This window comes from Schistocerca americana, chromosome 9, assembly GCF_021461395.2.
Source record: "Schistocerca americana isolate TAMUIC-IGC-003095 chromosome 9, iqSchAmer2.1, whole genome shotgun sequence".
NCBI classification, from domain to species: domain Eukaryota; kingdom Metazoa; phylum Arthropoda; class Insecta; order Orthoptera; family Acrididae; genus Schistocerca; species Schistocerca americana.
In genome coordinates, this window is record NC_060127.1 from 141,595,454 (window position 1) to 141,619,642 (window position 24,189).

The window sequence follows — 24,189 nt, forward strand, 5'->3', positions numbered from 1 at the left end:
CTAACAATGTCCTTACGGACCAAGGTGCAAACACCACCAGAAGCCCGCAAGGTGCCAATTCGGTTCCAACAAAGTGTGGAACCCAAGAAGGGTGGGTGAGTAAGAATTGACAAAATGGTTCTCCTGGAGCACAATATAAGCGGCAGAGTACAAGGAAAGAAGGAGCTGCAACTCTGGAAGGTGATGCAAATATCCATTACAATTCCACTGGAGGATTTTCAAGCCGGAGTCCAAAATGGAAGTGAATGGACCGGAGTCGGTCACGCCACCGAGTCACTATCCGACACTGATAAGGATGGGGTAATATCCATATAGGTGGGGCCAGACTCTGTCGGTTCATTGACTGTAGGAGGGGAAGGCTGCATCTCAGGGGGTACCAGAGGGGCCTTGACCTCATTCCTGCATTTCTGCTTCTTCTCTTGGCAAGGAAGAGCAGGGCAGACTTCAGCGAGGGCAGGCAAGGAATCACCCTGACGATGTAGAGTAGCGGATCGCCTTTCAGGGGGGATGCCGGGAAGAGGAGTCCTGGGAGGGAGCTCCAGTACCGGTGGCCTCCGAAGGAGGAGAGCACTTCTCTGGTGGGGGAGGAGTAGCAGCACCCGAAGGGGTGGGTATGGGTACTGAGAGGCAGGGGGAGTGGGAGAGGGGGGAGGAGGAGAGGGGAGGGGGAGGAGGAGAGGGGAGGGGGAGGAGGCTGAAGGCATGGGGCGAATGGGGTGGGGATGGGAAGAGGAGGGAGTAGGAGGGGGAATGGGCGTAATTGAAGCAAAAATAGATGTCATAGACACAGGATGGAGCCGGTCATGTTTTTGACAAGCCTCAGTGTAGGTGAGCCGATCTAAGGTTTTGTACTCTTGAATCCTCCTTTCTTTCACAAACACCGGGCGTAAGGCGAGTGTGAAGAATGCTGTCCATTTCAATTTACACACATTGGCGGGGGAGCACACGCGCTCCCCTCATGGAGGGGGCACCCACAGTCACCACAGAGGTGATCAGTGGTGCAGCGGAAAGCCATGTGTCCAAACCTTAAGCATTTAAAACATCTCATCAGTGGTGGAATATAAGGTTTTCATCACACTGATACACCATTACCTTGACCTTCTCTGAGAAAACATTCCCCTCGAAGGCCAGGACAAAGGCGGCCACAGCGATGCGATTGTCTGGAGGGCCTCGCCGCACATGGCGGATAAAATGAACGCCTCGCCACTCGAGGTTAGCATGGAGCTCCTCGTCAGTTTGCAGGAGTAGATCTCGGTGGAAAATAATGCCCTGTACTGAGTTCAAAGATTGGTGGGGTGTGACGGAGACTGGGACGTCACCGAGATGGTTACAAGCACACAGGGCGTCAGATTGGGCAGCAGAAGATGTCTCGATGAGCAAAGCATCGGACTGCATTTTACTCATCGATTTTACTTCGCCATACTTATCTTCAACCATCTCCATGAAAAACAAAGGCTTGGTCATGGCAAAACTATTGCCATTCGTCCTGGTACAAACCAGGTACCGAGGGAAAGGTTTCAACCCAAGCTGGCGAGTTTGACCCTCCTCCCACGGGGTGGCCATGGGAGGGAAGGCTGAAGGATCAGAAGGAGGAGTGTCACATCTGCTACCACTCTTAGAGACGGCCACAGGATGGCCATGATGGTGAAGCTTTTGTTGCTTCATGCACAAGGCGTTCGCCCTAGTACAACCCAATCCGATCAGGGGCTCACCCCGTGGGTGCCACCCAGTCGCAGCAAGAGCCATATGGCACGGCGGCCATTACAGGGAGTTGTGGTGCCCCAAAATGATGAGCATCGACTCCAGGGCATACACGAGGCATTAACAGCTCAGGTACTAGTAGTGTGATCCCTGTGGTTTCAGGGGGGCTAAGACAAGGGGTACTTAACAGCCCCACCACACGGACTGGCTACAATGCTGGTGACCTAGCAGGAGGGAGGCCAGGGTGCAAAGGGAAAGGGGAGGGGAGGGGGAGAGGAACCTGCACCATGGAAGCTAGGTAGGGAGTTCATCTTCAAGTGGCTCACACTGAATGGAAAATTTTGGAAATGGAGGTCAAACCCCAAGGGGACAAAACACGCCGAAAAGGATGTGGAAACAGTAAACTAAACAATAGCACAGACCAAAACAAAGCCAGGAGGATAGCCAGGTCAACATAAAGAAGACAACTAAGAGGGAAAAGAGGGGGCACGAACAAAGGAGCAAGGATAAGGAGGGAGAGGAACAGGGATGGTAATGCAGCCTTCAAAGGAAAGGAAAGGAAAGGAGACTGCAATAGCTCGGGGGCCCGTGCGTACACACACACGTACTTACTAAAGGACTGTGGGCCCCTTTGGGGGGTGAAATTTTTCTTTATAGTCTATAGTCTAGAGCAGTGGTTTCCAACAGGCGGTCCACGGACCCCCAGGGGTCCGCGAGCTATGCCAGAGGGGTCCGCGAGATGCTATTATAATAAAAAATATATTAAATATATTTCGTATGGTAGTAGAGTTTTTGCTTTGGCCACTTCCTGCATGAGCAGAGCTTTAGCGAACGCTAACTTCTGCGTCTAGCAATAATCAAAACTTTAACAATAACAATAAATTGAAAAAGTTTTAAGCTCAATATTTTTTCAATAATGAATATGTCAATGTTTTTTTCTAAGTACCAAAAATAGAAAATGTATAAAAAGACTTTTAATTTGGCTTTTTTAGGTGCCTGATACTGTGATATGACAAGGTACCAATCATGCTCAATGAGGGGGTCCGAGAAAATTTTGTTGGTAACCCCTGGTCTAGAGAGTATATAACCATGTAATTTCACATAGATTGGCTGATAACAAATTCATAAAAATAATAATTGTATCAGATCAAAAAAGTCTCGAAAATTGTATCATTTCATTTGAGAAAAAAGAAATTTCATTTATTCTCCAAATATTAAAGTGTAATTTCGTGCCAACACAATGGTAAAAAACAACAAAACTTTGAAACTTTGGAGTACAATAAAATGGAAAAACAGACAGAAAAATTGCTAAAATTTTGTGCGGTTATCATTTACTTATAGAGGATGGACACAACAAAACGTGTTTGTGTCAAAGACTGAGCAATAAACGCAGTGATATGTAATGATCAGAAGTACATGCCTTCTCTGGAAATGACTGCATGATGTGTGAAACTTCACTTTGGCTAATTTGGAATGTAAAGATAACCAACCAAAATTTAGAGGTATGAATTAGGACAGAGTGGTACTAGTCACACAGAGGAGGGGTTGTGCGGAAGACGGGCACACTTAAAAGTAGGCTAAGCTATGGGACAAAGCCCTTACTCAGATTTATAACCCCCCCCCCCCCCCCCTCTCTCTCTCTCTCTCTCTCTCTCTCTCTCTCTCTCTCTCTCTCTCTCTCTCTCTCTCTCCATACTATCACAACAACTAAACACGCACATGGTCACTGGTGTCTCTGGGTGCTGAACCAAACTGTGGGGCTCAAGGCCTCTTCAATGGGGTGAGCAGTAACCTATCCTAATTCACACTGCTATTCCGTTCAGGTTTTTCCAGTGTTAAATTTTACATATAAGTGGATTTCAAAATAAAAGTAAAATCTATTACTCAGTTAATGCCCATAATTTTGCACATAATTCAGTTATTTAACTTCCGACAGAAGAGAGCATGTAAAAAAGACTATGACAAAAAATATCACCACTTTTGGAGGCGTGTGAGGTTTAACTGGAAACTTTTTGGAAAAATACTTTTTGTATTTATCTTTTACACATTGGATGCGTGAATTCAATTCCACAAACATTTTTAAGACAATTTGAATAGTAAAAATATAGGTCCCAATATACCAAGCTTGACTAAATTCCAAAACTCTTGCTCCATTATCAATTAGCACGTAAAGTTCACAGAATATTCAGATCACACCAATATGTCTGAAATCATCAATTTTTATTCAGATATTCTGAGGAGACAAAAGACAGTTAAAATGAAATTTTAGTATTAACTGTGGTCTCTTTCCCCAAAGCACCGTCTAGTGGAGTAAGATATCTTTCTGTGCTCCACAGTATATTCGTCATAGTTGATGGCAAAAGTTATTTATTGTCAAAAGTACCTGAGATGAATTTAAATTAAGACTACAAGAGGAGTATTCAGTTTGTTATTTTTCAATTTTCTTTATCACCACTGTGTCAAAGCATAATTCTGTGTCCCTTCTGAAGACAAAGCAATGTGTTTGGATTTTAGAGTCTTCCAAAAGTTTGTAAACAGCAAACTGGCAAACATGATATCTCTCAAGTGACTCTATGAAAACTGAAAAATAATTAATAGTAGTTGATACCTGTCTTCAATTCTACTGACTCAGTCATCTTTTATCCTAATTAATCTTCTGAAACATAAATGAAAACAGCCAATACATTAAATTGTAAGGCAAAACCTCCACACAAAAAAAATGAAATTATTACAGTAGGAATCAATCAAATTCCAGAAATGATTAGTAATGGGACTGAATTGTTTTGTTTATGATAAAACAAGTATTTTTTTTTCATAAGCTTTGATTTGAGTGACAAGTTCTTTAAGACAGGTCCTTTGCACAGAAATGAACATTTTGATTATGCTCTACATGTAGTTCTTAAACTGAAAGTTGTACATTTTCCTGCCGAGATGGGCACCGAGCTCATGGAGGACTATACTAAATAATTTACAAAACATCAAACACAGAAGCTTAAGTTTACATCTGATTACCTTAGTATATATACAGTTTTATCAAAAAATAAGATTTTTTAAAAAGAAAAGGCAATTTTTTTTTTAGACAAAATTGCTGGATAGCACTTAGCATCAGTACTGCTGATAGACGCATGCAGAAGTAAAATTGATACACTTACTAGCTTTCAAAACCAACAGTTCCTTCCTCAGGAAGGGGGGAGGGACAGTTTGGCGAGGGTTAAACAGGAAGGACAGGTCACATGCCAGGATGAGAAGAACTCACTTTGAGGATAGAAAGTGTGCGCACAGCAGAGGTGGCAACGCAGCGATTCATCGTACGAGATGAGTGTCACGACTTTAGACTCACCTGCCGTTGACTGATGTCCACCTGATACGCAGGCTCTTGAGCACACATTTATGGGAACTGATGAAATACTCGGCATCTTGATACTGGTAGTATAGGCCGTACATGTCCCCCAAGTTCAAGTCACTTAAATGTGGGCAGCCATCAGCTATAATGCGCAGTGGAATCACCTTCTCTGCAACTTCAGTTTCTCGTATGTGCAGCACTCGCAGGTCTGCCAGCCGTGCCACGGCGTCCAAGAATCTCACGTTTGCCCGGATACCCTTGTCGGAAATGGACAATGTGCGGATCTTTCTACAGCCAGCAAAGAGGTTGTCTGCTTCCTGAATCAAAGCGAAGCAGACACGAGTCAGGTTTATGATACACTATGGATAATTTGCAGAACTGATACGAGTACAAAAACAAAGTCAATTGCGTATATACAGGACATCAAAACTGCACATCTTAACAAATCAACTCATTAGACACAGGGAAGGATAAAAAGGGTGACAAAACTGCCCCAGAATTCCAAAATTACACGGATTAAATCATTAAGGGTATCTGTCTATGCTACGTGTGACTGAATTTCAGTTACACTGCAGTACTTGCCATCTGAATGATGTAATGAAAATACAGTAAGACAAACAAATGACACCACAAAGAAGTTAAGCAAACTGGTCACAAATTGATGTTCATACAGGCATTGACGAATGATGCAAAACTGTAGACCTTGGCAGCTGACAGATGGATGTGTAATGCTGCAGCACAATGTCGTAATGTAATTGGCAAGGCTAGTAAAAAGAGGAATATCAATACTAGGGCACAAAGTCTTTGCAAATTTCATTATGTGTACTCAGTTGTACAGCAACTATGCCTCACAGACAAGAGCATGAATATATATATGCACATGTTGCGATTTGAGAGAGAACATGTAGTTGGGCTCAAAGAACCCGGTCAGAATAAACAGCGAATTGTTCCACATTTGAATATGGAGTGATACCACTATTCGAAGATGTCAGCAGGCATAGGTGAATGGTGGCAAAACATAATGTCACAAAGGAAGCGGTGACCTAGAGAGAGGATAGAATGTGGCGGCCGAGCAATCGCCAGAGAGGCACTAAGAGCCTCAAATTCATCATTGTCGTTGATCCATTGTGCAACTGGTGCTTCAGTGACTGCAAAAATCATTAATAGGAGGCTTACACAAAGGGGGCTGAGCTCACAGCAGCCCATGCACCAACTGCCATTGACATCTGCACATCGACATGCCTATTTGCAGTGCTGTTGGGTACATTTGGCTGGGAATCACATTGACTGGAGTAGAACTGTCTTCAGTGATTAGTTCCACTTCAAACTGAGCACTGATGAGCAGTGAAGACGTATCTCGAGGTGACATGGACGAAGGTGTGATACCAACCTGATTGTCGCCCACTATACGGCCTGACAACCAGGAGTGATGGCCTGGGGCACCATTTCTTTTCATAGTAGGACCTTTTGGTCATCATCTGCAACACCCTTACAGAACAGAAGGACACTGACGATATCTCACACCCCAATTTGTTGCCCTTCATGGCAAACAACCCTGAGCTTGCATTTCAGCAAGATAATGCCCACCCACACAGTGTGATAATTTCTACAGCTTGTCTTTGTGCTTGCCAGACCCTACCTTGGCCAGTAAGGTTGCCGGATTCCTACCCAACTGAGAACATTTCAAGTATTTCGGGCAGGACCCACCGACCACCTTGAGATTTTGATGATCTAATGCGTCAGTCGGATGGAAGTTTGCACAATATGCCTCAGGAGGACATCCAACACCACTTTCAATCAATGCCAAGCTAGCTGCTAGCATAAGGACCACAGCTGGACCAATGCATTATTGGCTTGCTCAATTTGTGATTCTCTTTGTCTTGAATAAATCATTCAATTTTTCTCAAATTGTAAACATTTGATTGTTATACACTACATTACTGCTATCCACTTCATCCCATTTGGATCCTTCTGTCCTGGTGCGTCTTTTTTTCCTTATTGTTGTGGTATTGGTTTATGAAAGAAGTTTAACAAAATTTTGATATTTATAATTTATGAATTAATACAAAATGGTTATTTAAAATGTGTTTGATGTTGAATGAGTGGGGATCATAACAACACAGATTCATATACATACTGTGTTGGGAGTAGATCCTTGCCATCCCAGTCAGCACGTTGCATATAGCTGATGGCCTGTGACCACAAGGAGATACTGCCATTTTGTTCTCACTTCCTCTAATCATTTATTTAAAAACTGTACCCATGTGTGTGTGGAGGAGGGGGGGGGGGGGGGGGGGGGGAGGTAGAGAGAGAGAGAGAGAGAGAGAGAGAGAGAGAGAGAGAGAGACGGGCGAGGAGGGAGGGGAAGGGGTGTGGCAAATAAAATGGGAGAGTGAAAGCGGCTTACTAAATAATTATATATAAAAACAAAGATGTGGTGACTTACCGAACGAAAGTGCTGGCAGGTCGATAGACACACAAACAAACACAAACATACACACAAAATTCAAGCTTTCGCAACAAACTGTTGCCTCATCAGGAAAGAGGGAAGGAGAGGGGAAGACGAAAGGAAGTGGGTTTTAAGGGAGAGGGTAAGGAGTCATTCCAATCCCGGGAGCGGAAAGACTTACCTTAGGGGGAAAAAAGGACAGGTATACACTCGCACACACGCACATATCCATCCACACATACAGACACAAGCAGACATATTTAAAGACAAAGAGTTTGGGCAGAGATGTCAGTCGAGGCAGACGTGTAGAGGCAAAGAAGTTGTTGAAAGACAGGTGAGATATGAGTGGCGGCAACTTGAAATTAGCGGAGACTGAGGCCTGGCGGATGACGAGAAGAGAGGGTATACTGAAGGGCAAGTTCCCATCTCCGGAGTTCGGATAGGTTGGTGTTGGTGGGAAGTATCCAGATAACCCGGACGGTGTAACACTGTGCCAAGATGTGCTGGCTGTGCACCAAGGCATGTTTAGCCACAGGGTGATCCTCATTACCAACAAACACTGTCTGCCTGTGTCCATTCATGTGAATGGACAGTTTGTTGCTGGTCATTCCCACATAGAATGCATCACAGTGTAGGCAGGTCAGTTGGTATATCACGTGGGTGCTTTCACACGTGGCTCTGCCTTTGATCGTGTACACCTTCCGGGTTACAGGACTGGAGTAGGTGGTGGTGGGAGGGTGCATGGGACAGGTTTTGCATCGGGGGCGGTTACAAGGATAGGAGCCAGAGGGTAGGGAAGGTGGTTTGGGGATTTCATAGGGATGAACTAACAGGTTACGAAGGTTAGGTGGACGGCAGAGACACTCTTGGCGGAGTGCACTAGTTAGCTACCACTTGTTTCTCGTACTGAAAGGTTATTTGCCACAAGCATCATTCAAAAATTTTAAAATAGCAACAGATTTGTAACTGAATTCATACTATCACGAATTATGAAGATAAATATTTTGCTGGTGAAGTGTGAAAATAAGCTGAATCACCTAAAAATTTATCGTATCAGATTCCCTTGATAACTTCCCTTTTTTCTTTTGATACACAGTGCAATATATTTGAGGTAAATAGTTATTATGGCTATATCTAGTTCAATATAACAGTACAAGAAAGAAATACTGATTAATTAAGGGGAGAGCCTGGCACTGCTACTCTTGAAAAAGGCTTCCAATATCTGGTTTGACACAACTCTAAGTCAACTCTCCACATGAGTGTCAGTGATTAGAAAAAAGTGATGCAAAACGGGCAGAGCACACTAATAAGGCTGCAATATTTTTCCTTAAGCACATACTTTTGACAGAACTCCAATAGAGGTACACTTTCAAACTTTTTCCAAATCTGAGTGACACTGAAAATCTTCACAAGCCATATGTAAATCTTTGGAGACTTTGTCTGCACTTATGCAGAGAGGGGAGCAAAAGAGATTGAGACTTACTTTATTGCCCTTGAAGTCTCAAAATCTACTACTGAATTCCTCTATTTAGGTATGATATTATGTGTAAATCTCAGACAGAATTTTTATTGCTGCTTTTTCTGCTGGTGAGGAAAATACACAAAACTGTGATTTGTGATTCCCAACTTCACAGAGTTATTTTATCTTAAATGGCTCCACACGGTGATACATAGTTCTTATTAACTGTTCTTTCCATTGGAAAAATATATTTAGTTTATCTGAGTGAGCCGTTGTAACTACCACAAAAGTAAAATCCCACATTCATATTGCACCTTCAAATTCATACTTCAATCGATCCTTTGGTTCCTTCCACCACAGCAATGCAAATGCCTCAAACCAAGAGGCCTACCGATGAAAAAGGCACTTCAAAGAGGAACAGCAAATTTTTGCATGAATCACTGCCAGTGGAGAAATGAAGGTTGATCACCAGTCTGGTTCTAACTGGTAGAAACAATTTCATATTGGTATCGGTCTCACCAATTTTTGGATTAATTGCTTTTAAATGATATATTCAAAATAGTGTTTCAGCATTCTAGAAAAGGCATTCATCTGGCAGTTCATTTACTTAATAAATAACACATCCACAAATTGCTACTTCTCATGTGTGGCCACAATGTTGCCGGACAGCATTGTCAGACTACAATGTTGGCAATAGCCAACTTTTACAGTCTGTACCTCAATTGTCCATGACAGATGTTGGATTGTTTCAGCTGTCAACAAACTGAGTCCATTCGGACTGGCCTTAATTCTGAGCAGCAGGAAATTGGAAAATGCCTGCCACCGCTGGACGGGATGGAAACGTGGCAGCACTGCCGAGTCATACTCGGCCACAACTAGGAGGCATGCAGTTGGAGCATTGCCGCCGTGCAACTGGTGGGCACTGTTGCTGACCCTTTGTGTTTGGATGGCCCTTTTCCTTAAACTCACGAGAACATATATGTGGTAGACAGCCTTGCCTCTGTGTACTCGGGCTACAAAATCTTTGCAAATGTCCCCACCACTGCAGAAATAGACAACTGGTAGAAACTTCACTTTTGATCAACTCACTCTCGGCTCCTCGAGGCAAGGAGTGTTTCGGGAGGGCCGTCCTAATTTTAGTGCCCTGTCTCGTAGTTGTATCCGAGCCTCCACAGTTCACTGGTGATAATGATAGTCGTGTCCTCCCCCCCCCCCCAACCCCCCACCCTCCACACACACACACACACACACACACACACACACACACACACACACACACACACACACACACACACACACACAAAATGTGTTTCAATATTTTTTCACCATCACTGTACTGTCATTCTCAGGGCAGTCAGTCGAAGTTTGGGGACTGACAGCACACATTTTCTCCATGTTCAAATTGTGGCTAACGGTGTCATGCGTAGTAGTTTTCAGAACACTTAGCACCTCTGCTATGATCTGTATAGTCATTTGACAGCCACCGTTTGAAAGGTTATGAAGACGTGACACATTTCATCACTTTTGCTGGCACGAGGCTCCAGAGTGGGATTCACCATTGACGTCTTCCTGACACCTCTGAAAAGATGTTTATAGCTTAATAACTTGAGAATTTCATGAAGCAGAGTCATATTTTTTCCATACATCACATCATATCTCACCATACTTTGAGTGAAATTTGCCACTGTCAAATTGGTGCACCCAATCTATTTTCGAAAATACTTTTGGTCTCTCAATTTCATTCACAGTTGTCTCTATCCCACTGGAGTTCTGACTCGATGACAAAATTCAAACGTTACTATTAAAAGTAACAAAATTAAAAACTGCAAGAGAAAGAGGAAAATGTACCCAATATCTGATTACAAAATTAACAAGCCAAACAGTCACCTCACACCCATCTCAGTCACTCGACATCAGCTGCTTTACCTGCTCATGTGTGGAACAGCTACGTACATAGAGGGGCTTCAACTGTACTTGGCTTCCACATATGGAACAATTACTTAAAAATCTGAATGTTTAAAACACCTATAACATAATCATTGCTTATCAGATGAGTGGTCTATTCATAATTCATTGTAGTTCCTTCAAATACTGAAAACTGTAGTGGATTACATTAAAATACTGAAAAACCATGACTATTGTAGTTTTTAAGTTTATCTTTCCAAACTTATATGCCACTTTCTATGAAGATAACTGTTCAGCCTGACAAGTACAACATATAACAAGCTGTGCAACTTGATGTCAACTGAGTGATGTAGGCATGTAACAGACATGTAACTTTTGGGAAAGGTATTGACCATATTTTTATTCCCTTATTTGCCCTGTACCATAATTTTTTCTAATTTAATAGTAACTTTGCATTTCGCCTTTTCTGTATTTTTTAACTCTAGGAATGGCTTATAAGAATCAAATCCAATAAACTGTTATAACTCTGACTGAAGTGATCAAGACAATTATAAAAAAGGGACTCTGAGTTTTTGACAGAACTCATCGCGACTCATTAATTGACCATAAATTGCACTGTGTGTGTCAACATGTAACTGTAAGGATATTCACAGAAACAGGAATACTGATACTCAAAGTCTAAAGCTGACTGACAAGGAACTGTACAAATTTCCTTTACTGATTTGATTCTTATGGGATGTGCGGGGCATGACTATGATTTCAACACACATAAATACGAAGATGCAACTCTCAACCATTTTCGAGAAAATGGTGTTTGAACATTCTACAGATATTTATATATTTTGTATGACCACTAGTACTAACAAAGTCCACAGTAAGTGTGTTAAGCAGTTGGTTTTGGGAGTGCAAGGTCCAAGGATCGAATATCACCGCCTGCACTTTTTTCCCTTCCCACATAATTATTATGACTGTCCAAACCATCATTACTGAATCATTCATTTATTATTTTCATAGTCTTTATGCTAAAAAAAGAAGAAAAAAGCTTCATAATAAGAACAAAAAATGGATAGGCAACTTCCAATTAATTCAGAACAGTCATTTTATTTATATTATTTTATCTAAATGTGGCAAGTGTAATGTGTAACCTATGGAGCACTGTATGAATCAGGGGGATACTGATCACATTAATTATTGTGAGATGTAGCAACTGTAATGAATGTCAAATCTTTGCATGTGTATGGCTTTTTCAGGGTGTCTATTGCATAACAAATTTGGGTTACATTCGTAAGCAGTTCTCGTATCACATATATCTGTTGTTAGAATTATGTGAGAAGTGATAGTTGATCCACAGACCTCACGCTTATGAAACTACATGCTTACTCACCTGGCTTCAGACTCCTCGGTTACGTTTCACCACATGAATCGTGTAACCACACGTAAAATGTTCAAATTTGATTCTCTCAAAAACAGTTGCATGTTGCGTCTTGCTATTTGCATATGTTGAAGTCCTAGTCAAGCTCTACACAGCCTGCCAATATGAATCACATCAGTGAGAGGAAGTTTGCCCTCGCGAGCTAGACAGCATTGTGAAGATAAGACATCACCCAAATTGGTCGAGATAAGTGGGAGCATCAGAAGAAAAAAAATAATTTCATTACTGTTCAGACACCCCTCATAGTGAGTGATACTTCCTCCTCAGCAGGGACCTCTCCAGAACCGATATGAGACACTTACCAAGCAAGTCAGCATCTGCCAAGTGTCAGTCTTGAGGGTGGTGAGGTGTGGGCAGCTTCTAGACAGAGCGTGGAAGAAACCAGGTGAGACTTTTTTTTCTAGGATCACAGTCCGCAGCTGTGGCACTGCAGAAAATGTCGCAACAGCCTCCTCTTCACTCGTTTCCTGTCTGTGCCGAGAGTAGTAGATTTGATTTTAGTTTCATTTGCACAAGCACAACAATTTCAGCAATAAAATCACATAACTACAAATGTAGCTTTACTGACACAGTTGTGTCCACTGCCTGTTCACAACAGTATGAGTGGGAAATTAAGATATCTTTACTTTCAAAGCAGCATAATTAACCGATTCACAATGGTTCAGGTGACCTGATGACCATACAAGTATACTTCTGTTAACAACTTCGTTCCTTTCACAACCTAATTCAGGAAGCAGCCTCACAAGAAGATATTTGGAGACACTTTCACAACATATTCTATAAAAGAAGTGTTTCCACTGGTTATTCAGTGCTTATTACAACCAACCCTTGACATAGATGCAGTGCATAAAATTCTGCCTCACCATGTTTCTCTCTCTCTCTCTCTCTCTCTCTCTCTCTATCCCTTTCTTTCTTTCTTTTTTTTTTTTCACAATGTTTTGTAGCTACCAGTCCATTTTCAAATGGTATCTTACAAAATTACACCAGCAAAATGTAGTATAAAAAAGATAATTCTAACACACAATTACCATATTTACTCGAATCTAAGCCGCACTCGAAGATAAGCCGCACATGAAAAATGAGACTCGAAATCAAGGACAAAAAAATTTCCCAAATCTAAGCTGCACCTGAAATTTGCGACTTGAAATTCAAGGGGAGAGAAAAGTTTTAGGCCGCACCTCCAAATCGAAACAAAGTTGGTCCATTGAAATATGAGACACAATTTAGGTCAAATGAATGGCGATACAGCTACAGTAGTTTGGTTCAAGTCGTAAGCTTAGCAGTTAAGCTTTACTACGTAGCCACTGCTATGCGTCAGGCGCTCCGTCCGTATTTATACGGGTACCCTTCCTTTTTCACGTGCTTTGTCTGGTTGGAATTGATTGCTTATTTTTCTTTGATCTGATAAGTACCATTCTTTTTGTTATAGGCGTTTATGTCACTCTAAGCTGAAAATGCATTATTGTACTGTGTCATGCATAGTTTGTCACATTCTGATGATGAGCGTTTACGGCCTGTCGCCGCTCGTGGCATGGCTTGCTTTTGTGCACACTACCGCCGCTTACAATTTTAAAAAAAAAAAAGAGAGAGAGAGAGAGAAATCGTCTCATTAGCGAAACAATGGCAAGAGACTGCCATTTGTTGTTACTTACACTGCTGCTTTCTTTGATAATGATCAACAAGAACTAAATAATAGAATGCGTATGATAGAAGATGTCCTGAACGAGAGTTTACCGAAAATTTTTCTCCGTTTGAAAATCTTTGCAGACGCCTCTTTAGTACATTACATTCTGCACAGAAATTAGGGTCATCTTAGATTCAAAAATCTAGTCAATTGCCATGCTTCATTTCTAACTCTATCACTATTAGGCATAAGAATAATACAGATATAAACATGACATGATATGTATATTCTTCCGCATTTGCTGTTGTCTCAGTCTAGCTTCGTAGTTTATTAGGCAGACAGGATTTAAATGAGATAGCAGCAAACACGAAAGAATACATGGCAAAATGTTTATATTCGTATTATTCTTACAGTGAAGAGAATACTGCATGTGATTCACAATTCAAAAAGTTCCTATTCACAACTATCTCTTCTCACAGGTAGGAAAAAATTCAGAATGTAAAGTTGGCCATATTGACAAATATCCCAAACAGTCTTGCCAGTCGGATTTTCGTAGTACATTGAAATGCTGCTACATTCGAAGATGACCAATACGGAATTTGTATTTACTTTGTTGAATAATGTATGAAAATGCAGTGGTGGAAACTCGGGGCGGAGAAAAAAGCTCGTCTTCCACCTTTTTTTTTTTAATTTATTTACTGACGCAGAGATTTTGGCGCCAGGATTTATCATTGTGCCTGTAAAACATGCCTGTGTAGCGCTATATATATTCGACGGCAGAAGTTAGTTGTGGCGGCACCTACCAATATTTTTCAGAATTTCTGCCTACTTTGCACTCGATTCTAAGCCGCAGGCAGTTTTTTGGATTACAAAAACTGGAAAAAAAGCGCGGCTTAGATTCGAGCAAATATGGTATTCAAAGACAACATTTACGTACAAGGGCAGTTCAATAAGTAATGCAACACAATCTGAACGAACTTCTCCTTCTTCATGACAACGCAAGACCTCACAGAAGTCTTCGCACCCGAGAGGAGCTCACAAAACTTCAGTGGACTGTTCTTCCTTGTGCACCCTACAGCCCCGATCTTGCACCGTCGGATTTCCATATGTTTGGCCCAATGAAGGACGCAATCCGTGGGAGGCACTACGCGGATGATGAAGTAGTTATTGATGCAGTATGACGTTGGCTCCGACATCGACCAGTGGAATGGTACCGTGCAGGCATACAGGCCCTCATTTCAAGGTGGCGTAAGGCCGTAGCATTGAATGGAGATTACGTTGAAAAATAGTGTTGTGTAGCTAAAAGATTGGGGAATAGCCTGGTGTATTTCAATGCTGAATAAAACAACCCCTGTTTCAGAAAAAAAATGTGTTGCATTACTTATTGAACTGCCCTCGTACTAGGCTTTAAAAAAATCAGCAATAACCATGTGTTGTCCAGTACTAAAAAATTCAAACTGGATCATATTTAGTGGTGACATACTAAACATATAACATTCAGTCTAAAGATTTTTAGAACAATTTTTTTTCATTTCAGATAATTGGCAATGCTATTATTTATCTTTTGAAACACTGTTCCTGGGAAGCAAAGATTAAAAAATTAGAATAAAAGTGTTTAAATACAAACTGTCTAGAACAGAACACACATTGCCAAAATAGAAAATTTATGAATCAGGTAACGGGTCTCAATTGTCGAACAATCGTCATCCAAACCTTAAAACCGTGTTAAAATACTAATATAGAGTTTCAGAGGACAAGATTTAGGCATGAATATAAATTACATAAAAAAATTTAAAATATGATTCCGTATTTACTGATGATGACAACTGGAGAATGGGGCTAGGAGCAGCCCGTTATGTAGCAACGATAAAAACAGCCGACCACCACCACCACCACACAGCCGCTTGCAGGTCGATAGCGGGGGCTCTGCGCACTGTCTCCCACATAATGTCATTTACAGGCAACGGTTATGGAGTACGGCATAATTTCATAATAAGATTGCAGTAAAGTGTAATTATTATAGATGTAATGGCAAAAAATATAAACATGAGACAATGTATAAATTAAACTATTGGTTGTAAATGATGTTATGCAGGAGGCAGTGGGTGGAGCTTCTGCTACCTAACTGCAAGCAGCTGTGTGCTAATCAGCGGTGTTTATTGTCACTTCATAGTGGGTTGCTCACTGCTTCTCTACTCAGTACTTTGTCAAGCTTACGTAAAACGTGTTAACATAATTCGAAAACAACTTTTGCACTTATCAATAATAACAAGAAACTCTTGCCTTTGATCATACTGAAGAATGTTCTATTGAGTACAAAATAACAATAATAGTTATATACTTCTCTTATGTTTGTGCATGTTAACTGTACAGGAATCATCAAAAGTAATTGCTTTGGTTAAATAAGATTGTGGAAGTTACGTGATCGACCACTTTTTAATACTTATAAAATATAATTTGTATTTTGTAAGGACATAAAATACACAATGGACTGACACTTATCAATGTGTGGTTCTAATTATATGCAAAACAAAGAAACAAACAAAAAACAAAGAGAAGTCAGTGGCTGCCACCTTCTCTCTCTTATATTCATTTTTCTTTGCCTATCAATGCTAGCAATAATCCTAACATTATATCATGTTATTTATGTACTATACCAAAACTACCAAACTAGGGTTTTGGTAGAGTGCAACTCCGCTACAAACACATTTTGATTTGCAACTCCTTGATCCTTATAACTAAATACAATTTCATTATCAGGAGGACTAGCCTCCCTCATTTGTGGGGATGAGTGTGTGTGAGTACTCCCAGACGGCACACCCATCATGCTAACAGTCTATAAATTTGGGTTCGAGGATTCCATCTCAGTCCTGTGAGCAGCCAGGGAAATAAAGGTCCACTCACACAGAGCCCCACTTGCCTTAGTAAAACTTATACAACAAGTGTGCGAAGTTGCTCAAAGGTTGCCTACAAACAACTGTTCCACCTCCAGAGCCACTCATCTCACGGGCACATGGCACACCTTGAGACTGAGTATTTCTTTCATAGGGGTTTTGACCATCCTCTCAATCAGGATGACTAAGCCGAGATCACCAGTCCCTGTGGGACACAACACTCCGCTGTTGTGGCACACAGTGGTTCCCAAACTTTGCCCAGAGTTTATGATTATGTAGGACTGGTGATGCTTACCAGTCCCTAGCTGAGGAAACTCATGTTTGTCAAACCCGTACCTGACAAGTGAATGCTGAGCTGCCTGAGGTGCTTGCCATTTAGCATGACACATGCTTATTAGTGGCTTACTGAATGCCACAGTTGTGGAAGCACTAGCCTCAAGAGGAACCGTGATAATTTCATTGTCATCACAGGATCAAGAGAAAACTGTGACATACTCACACAACTGGGATCTGAATTAAGACAGAGCTTTTTGAACTCAGTCCTTATCAGTATAATGTTCTGAATAATGAAGCACTTTTGTACAACATGGTCGCTTTAAACAAGAGAAGAATACACAATGTGCTGCTTATGAGAAACATCATATTTATTTGAAGAACTGGATTTTGGATTGTATTCTTAACTTCAAACAGTAACTGCAGCACTCGAGGAAAGAAGTTCAATCAGAAGAGGTTGGCAAGTGTGCTGAAATAATGATGTGAGCCAGATCACATTGAAACAACTTCAATTTCCTGTTTCTTTTATTGCAAAATATTCCACATGATTTTATAAACTGTGAATCCATTTTTCTTCTTGCAAGAGTAATTTTTACATAGGTTATTCTAAAACAACTGTACTTTCCATGAGGTAACCTTCTGATAGCATTATAACAACACAACAACTCACTCACAAGCTACCACGGTTTGGTCTTCATAAATTTTTCCTACGTGCACCTGAAACTTCTAGATGCTTGAACTTTTCTAATTACAATACTTTTCTATTACGAATTCAGTTATAAATGGATTCTGCAATGGATGATTGATCAATGGGATTGAAGGGACTGAACTACGAGGTGATCGGTCTGTTAATCCTTTGTGTGTCAAACTGGAATAGTTCCCCAAGATGAATTACACCAAAGACAAATTCCAATGGATTCGACTATACCTGGGAATCGACAGACCGATGAGATGGAAGCAAGCAGAAGTGAGAGAGGTATAGAAGGGTTAGGTGGGGCAGCTGCCCATCCCAGAAAAAAGCTGTAGGTCCACAGCACGCATTATGCGACAGGAGAAACACCCTCTGCCTCCGACTGGTGCTTCCACATCATTAGCACAATAAAAGTAGCTACACAGACAATGTAAAATCTCAGGACAGAGAACAATCATGACAAGTCTGTTAACCAGTGACAGATGTAAAAAAATAAGAAGAATTAAAAATATGGGAAGGGCAGCAAGCAGCAAGCTGGAACCATCCACTGAGCAAGGGTAGCCATAGGTACCCCGTGTCAGATCAGGTGACGGGGCACCCTTCCAATCCTTCAGGCAGTTGACAAGACTAATGTGCCCTATTGCACAGACAGGAGTAGAAACCATTTACACTGGTAAAAATTGAAACCAATTCAGCGACTCTGGCATCATTCACTAGCACCAGAGAGAGCCTGTCAGGAAGGTCGGTCGGTTGGCCGGTTTGGGGAAGAGGACCAAACAGTGGGGTCATCGATTCCATCAGATTAGGGAAGGATCGGGAAGGGAGTTGGCCGTGCCCTTTCACAGGAACCACCCTGGCATTTTTTTAAAGTGATTTCCTTAAATCATGGAAAACCTAAATCGTGATGGTCAGGCGCGGGTTTGAACCTGTCAGCAAGTTTAAGGTTATGCTATAAGGTGGCCAAATTACGGCAGTCCAGTAAGATGTGAGACAGGCACAACATCGAGTAGGGTGGATCCTCACTATGTAGGGTGTGACCATAGGTCAGCCAAGTGTTGCCAATGCGAAGCCAACAGAGGACAGTAGATTCCCTGTGATAAGCACAAAGAGAGGCTGCCACGTGCTCATGGCCTCCTTTATTGTTAGCACTTTATCTGGTGAAACCAGGGCACACCAATCCGCATTACAAGCCTACAAGAATTGTCGGCATAGAGTCAACCAATTTCCTTGGGATCCCAGCATGACAAATTGTCCGTACAAAAATGACCTGCCGTCCTACATTGTGGAGGTCATAAAGGAGATCCTGGATAGTCACAACCAACAGGTGTCAAGGATAACAAAAAGAATGACTTGCCAGTGCATGAACAAAGGTGGCTTAGGGCTCAAGCAATGGCCACCAATTCTGCAGTGAATACACAGCATCCATTTGGCAGAGGGGGTAGTTCACTCCATCTTGGATGTGGGAAGGCAAAATGGTTTGTCTGTTGACCATAGAGATGCCAGTGTATACCACATTCTAGCCCATAAATAAGTTGAGGACACCCAGAAACAGGCAGAGGAAAATCGTATGGTCTATTGAGTCTTTCAGTCTGAAGGAGTAGTCGAGGCAGATCTGAGGAGTGGGTACACACCATGGGGGTGCTGACAACAGGTGACAGTGGGGGAAGGTGCAGTTCAGAGTAGATAGGGTTGGGTTGTTTGGGGAAGGAGACCAGATAGCGAGGTCATCGGTCTCATCGGATTAGGGAAGGATGGGGAAGGAAGTCGGCCGTGCCCTTACAAAGGAACCATCCTGGCATTTGCCTGGAGCGATTTAGGTAAATCACGGAAAACCTAAATCAGGATGGCCGGACGCAGGATTGAACCGTCGTCCTCCCGAATGCGAGTCCAGTGTCTAACCACTGCGCCACCTCGCTCGGTCTCAGAGTAGATACCCTGTATGCAAACTGTGATCATGCCTTCAGACCATGGCCTCTGTTGTGGGAGATAGGTCTCCCTACCAGGAAAAAGGAAACACTAGTGCAGATGCTCAGGGGACCAGCAATTGTGTATTGCTGTTGAGCGGCAGTTATCGGTGCCCGACCTGTAGGGGAGGGACGCCAGACCCAGTGAGTTGACTGTTTGTAAGGCCAGTCCGAAAGGCACCTATCACAAGTCAGACCTCATAATGGTGTATCGGGTACAGCATCCGCAATGCTAAAGATAGTGCTGATCCATACACCACAATCCCATAACTGAGACACAACAGGATCAGAGATTTGTAGAGCTGCAAAAGTATAAAGCGTTCCACACCCCAGATGGCATTGCTAAGGCAGTGATAAGTATTGAGGTGTGACCAGCACGTTCGCTTAAGCTGGCGAAGATGGGGAAGCCACGTCAAACGAGGTTCAAAGACCGATCCCAAAAACTGATAAGACTCTACCACATTCAGAAATTGATCGTGGAGGTAGAGGTCTAGTTGGGGACGGACAGTACAATGGTGACATGTCCTCGCGATGGAATATCCAAAGCTGTGGGCGAGAGCCCACGACTGCACTTTTCATATGGCACCCTACTGTCAGTGTTCTGCACTACTCACAGTTGAGGAGCAACAGTAGATGCAAAAGTCATCAGCGTACAGGGAAGGTGATACTGTAGATTCCATAGTTGCAGCTAGACCATTGACAGCCGCTATAAAAATGAGAACTCTCAATACAGAGCCCTGTCAGACACCATTCTCTTGTATATGGTGAATACTGTAGGAAGCACCAACTTGAACCTGGAAATTACAGCAAGACAAGAAGTTCTGGATAAAAAATGGGAATTGGCCCTGGAGACCTCACTCATGGAGGGTAATGAGGATGTGGTGATGCAACTTAATTGTCTTAAGCTCTATGTGAGTAAAAAAAAAAAACCTGCAATAAGATGGTGATCACTAAATCACTTTTACTTGCTCAAAAAAGTTTCCCAGTTGTATGTGAAACCAATGTCTACAAGTTTCTGAAACAAGATGATGTTCAGCTACCAGGTGTCATTCCTCGAAGAATGTTCTGTAGCAGTTTATACCTGCTACCCATTCTCAGTAAATAATTGAGACCTTGTGGTTTTCTGCTTTCTGCTGTGTCCTCATTAGTTTCACGAAAGTAGGTGTGGTGGAGGAAACAAAGCACAATTACTTGAAACTACTGAAACTATGTTTATCAATCACCAAACATACATATTCTACCATTTTGTAACACATGTCTCATACTTCCAATGCACATAACTGACAGTGCAGTTTTTACATATTATATTGCTGTCAGGTGGATAACTCAGATACATGCAAGTATATTCTGTATTCACATATCTTTTTGCATTTTTGACACTGCCTGGAAACACAGTAAAAAACACTGTGAACTGAAGCCATAACATTACTGGAAACTTTTAGAACACAGAGTCATGTGGAATTTGCAATCGCAAGGACAGCAGTTAAGAGCGAAATAGTTTTACACCAAATTCATCTGGGTACAGTTGCTACTACTAGACAGCGTACATTACTTTTTCAGGCTTTCTTCAGACTGATACACCTGTCTGTGAGGTGGGGCACAATCCAAGTTCAGTTTGTGAGTATCGTAAAGAGAAGGTTCTGGGTGGAACTTACACAACCTGCTCCTTTGTGGACATAAAGGCAAATTTTTGCATATAGTTTTCATTGGCTATCTTCAATACCTCTTATTCTGAGGCACTCGTGTCTGCTGACAAACTACAAATGCCACATGTTGTACTCTCACAGTAACGTGTTTCTTCCTGGAGGGCAGTAAGGACTGAGGACACCTGCCCTTCCCTGACAGTTCCTAGGTACAATCTCTAAGGGAGCAGTGATGATGAAGTATCACTATTTTCATTGAACTTGACATTTGCAGTGTCAGACAGAGAGATCTTTCAGTCGACAGGAAGTGACGGCAGGAAAATGTCCGCTGTTTTCTGATGATATCTTAAGTTCTTTATTGCAAAATTAAATAAGAAAGATAGTCATTGTAAACAAACTTTGTTGTGTGCAATGGGGGAAAGCCAATACCTGCCTGTCAGCTGAAAGATACAGATCTGTCACTGAATTGTATCAAAGCTGTCGATAGCAATTCTCTGTATTGGAACTTAATAAACTCTGATTCAACATGAAACTACTCAAGAAAAAGAACTGAGAAGACTATTTCCAAAGAAGTACACTCATTTTAGACAGCTAAAAATTTATTTACTGGCCTGTGAAGAGAAAATAAACAGAAATTTATACAAAAAGAGTGATCTGAACTTTTTCGGATAGAGTTATCCAAAATGACCATGTTATAAGAAATTAGTCTTTTTCAGATGTCTTCGTTCTTCTACATCAAACAGCTCAAATGTCCAAGAACAGAATGAACGCAAAGAACCTACAACAATTTATTTCAGATATATTAATTTCAGTGTTGACATACCCTGCACAACTTATAGCAGTGAAGTAGTACATCACGCACAGGTTCACTGAAGCTCCAAGAACCAATATTAATTCAATATAAATATGTAAGGAGAGAATGAATATCGATTCAGTTGGTGAAAACATGATAAACTTCATTTTTTAAACTTCCTGCCAGATTAAAATTGTCTGCCTGATAGCTTCTCAAATCCTTGTCCCAGTCTTGCCCTCAAAGCTTTAGTATCACCAGTACATCACCACCTAATTTCCAGATTTCACAATAGCTCTCTTGCACTACTTGTGGAAATGGGAATATTCCTTCTATCCTGTGGCTAAGACACTTCTCTGCGACATTTTTTCTTCCCGGGCTGTTAGTCCTACAATGAATGCAGGGCAGTTTTGTGGACTTGCAAAGTAGGGAAGAAGCCCTGTTGGAAGCAAAGTTTTGGAGACAGGTTGGGAGAGGTCTTTTTCACAGTGAAGTTGTAGGGATAGGTTATGAATCATGCCCAGTAGCTCAGTCGGTAAGGGAAATGTCCACAAAAGCAAGGTTCTGGGTTCAGTTCCTGCTCTGGTGCACAATTTTAATCTGCCAGGAAGCTCCAAAACAACACAGACTCTCTAGAACATCTTTTTGGTGTTCAGACTGCGTCAAACTGGAGTTATAACTTGAGATTTTCCAAAAAGTCACACAGTCTTCCTTGTCAGCTTCTCAATCACGGCCTGTCGAAGGAGTAGTAGGCGTACCACCACATTAGCGATTTCCTGCATTTGTGCACACGACCCCTGTTCTATGGGTGACATCACCTGGCCAATGAGGAGTTGAGCACAAATGCAATAAAGGAAGCGGATATTACTCCTAGCAGAGAGTCCTCTCCTGACGAAGAAAACAGTGCTAATATTTGAAAGCTCAAATTTTAACGCCAATCTGATGTGGTCTGAACAGTGAGGTGATTTGATACAGAAATGCCACCACAATAGACCTCAATGTTGCAGCACAGACTCAGCTTCACAAGGCTCATTCTGAACTCATCACTGTCTGCAAGTGACACCAAATCGTAGCTTCTTACCTGACAACGTACTTCTCATGAAGCCACAAATGAGCGTCCTGGGCCAGAATCCTCCAGCGAGTGCACACCTTCTGTAAAACTTTAATGTTTTCACTGAAGCTCACATATGAGAAAATCTTCAGCATCAGTTCATCTGGCAGGTCATCTACTGTGGTGCCTCTGCAATCCAGTTTCGAAGCACTACTGGCCGCTCTTAAACGACTGTCTCCTTCCGAATGTCTTCTGTCATTCAGTTCGAGGTCTGAAACCAGTGGCGCACCTGATATGTTATCCCCATCTGCAGTAGATGTAGGAGAGACACTGCTGTTAAACACTGTATCGGCATCCTCTGATATTTTCAAAGGTGTAGTAGGAGACCTTGTGGCCATGACCTGTAATAACCAAAATAGATTTCACAAACATGTTGAATAGCTTCATATTTTAGAAAAGTAAATACAGGGTTTATTTTAGAAAAGTAAATACAAACTCTGTGCAACACAATTGAAAATGAGGTGGTATTTAATCCATTCAAAATAAATATTCAGTGGTACAGATTACACTGATAGGAGACACCATTTTCCTTCCTGCCATACAGTGAGGACTTAACGGTGAAAGCATAATTTATCTCCAAAGTTGATTTATTTACCAAGCATATAAGGTTGACTAATATTTGCTGTGAGGCTATGACCCCAAGCATTCAGTTCATTCATTATGTTCTGCAGATCTCATCAAAAAGGAGAACATCAGAGATGTGGGATGGGCCAGGGTACATATTAACAAAAGACAAGGAAAGTGTACAAAATTAATTTGTGTACTGTATTAACATTAAAGTATCACTATGCTGATTACTGCTATTGATGCTGATGCCACCTAAACTCGATTAAGTAAATTAGCAAGAAAGCTCTACTTCGAAAGCGGCTGCTGCCTCCTTACTTATACATAATGGCTCCCTTTTATCTCC

At 41.7% G+C, this 24,189-nt stretch overlaps 1 protein-coding gene across 6 annotated transcripts in view; it reads right to left on the minus strand.

Annotated features, from left to right (window-relative positions):
• LOC124550901 (F-box/LRR-repeat protein 17-like) overlaps positions 1–24,189 on the minus strand; it is a 78,440-nt gene that overhangs the window by 41,203 nt on the left and 13,048 nt on the right. For 5 of the 6 annotated variants that reach the window (XM_047125680.1, XM_047125682.1, XM_047125681.1 and 2 more), the window contains exons 2-4: positions 23,250–23,620; positions 12,592–12,760; positions 5,042–5,361 (exon numbers count right to left, since the gene is read on the minus strand). In XM_047125680.1, the coding sequence (XP_046981636.1) occupies positions 5,042–5,361; positions 12,592–12,760; positions 23,250–23,617 (857 nt within the window). In that variant the 5' untranslated portion in view covers positions 23,618–23,620. The remainder of the gene's footprint in view (positions 1–5,041; positions 5,362–12,591; positions 12,761–23,249; positions 23,621–24,189) is intronic. The other variant, XM_047125679.1, reaches the window with a different exon arrangement.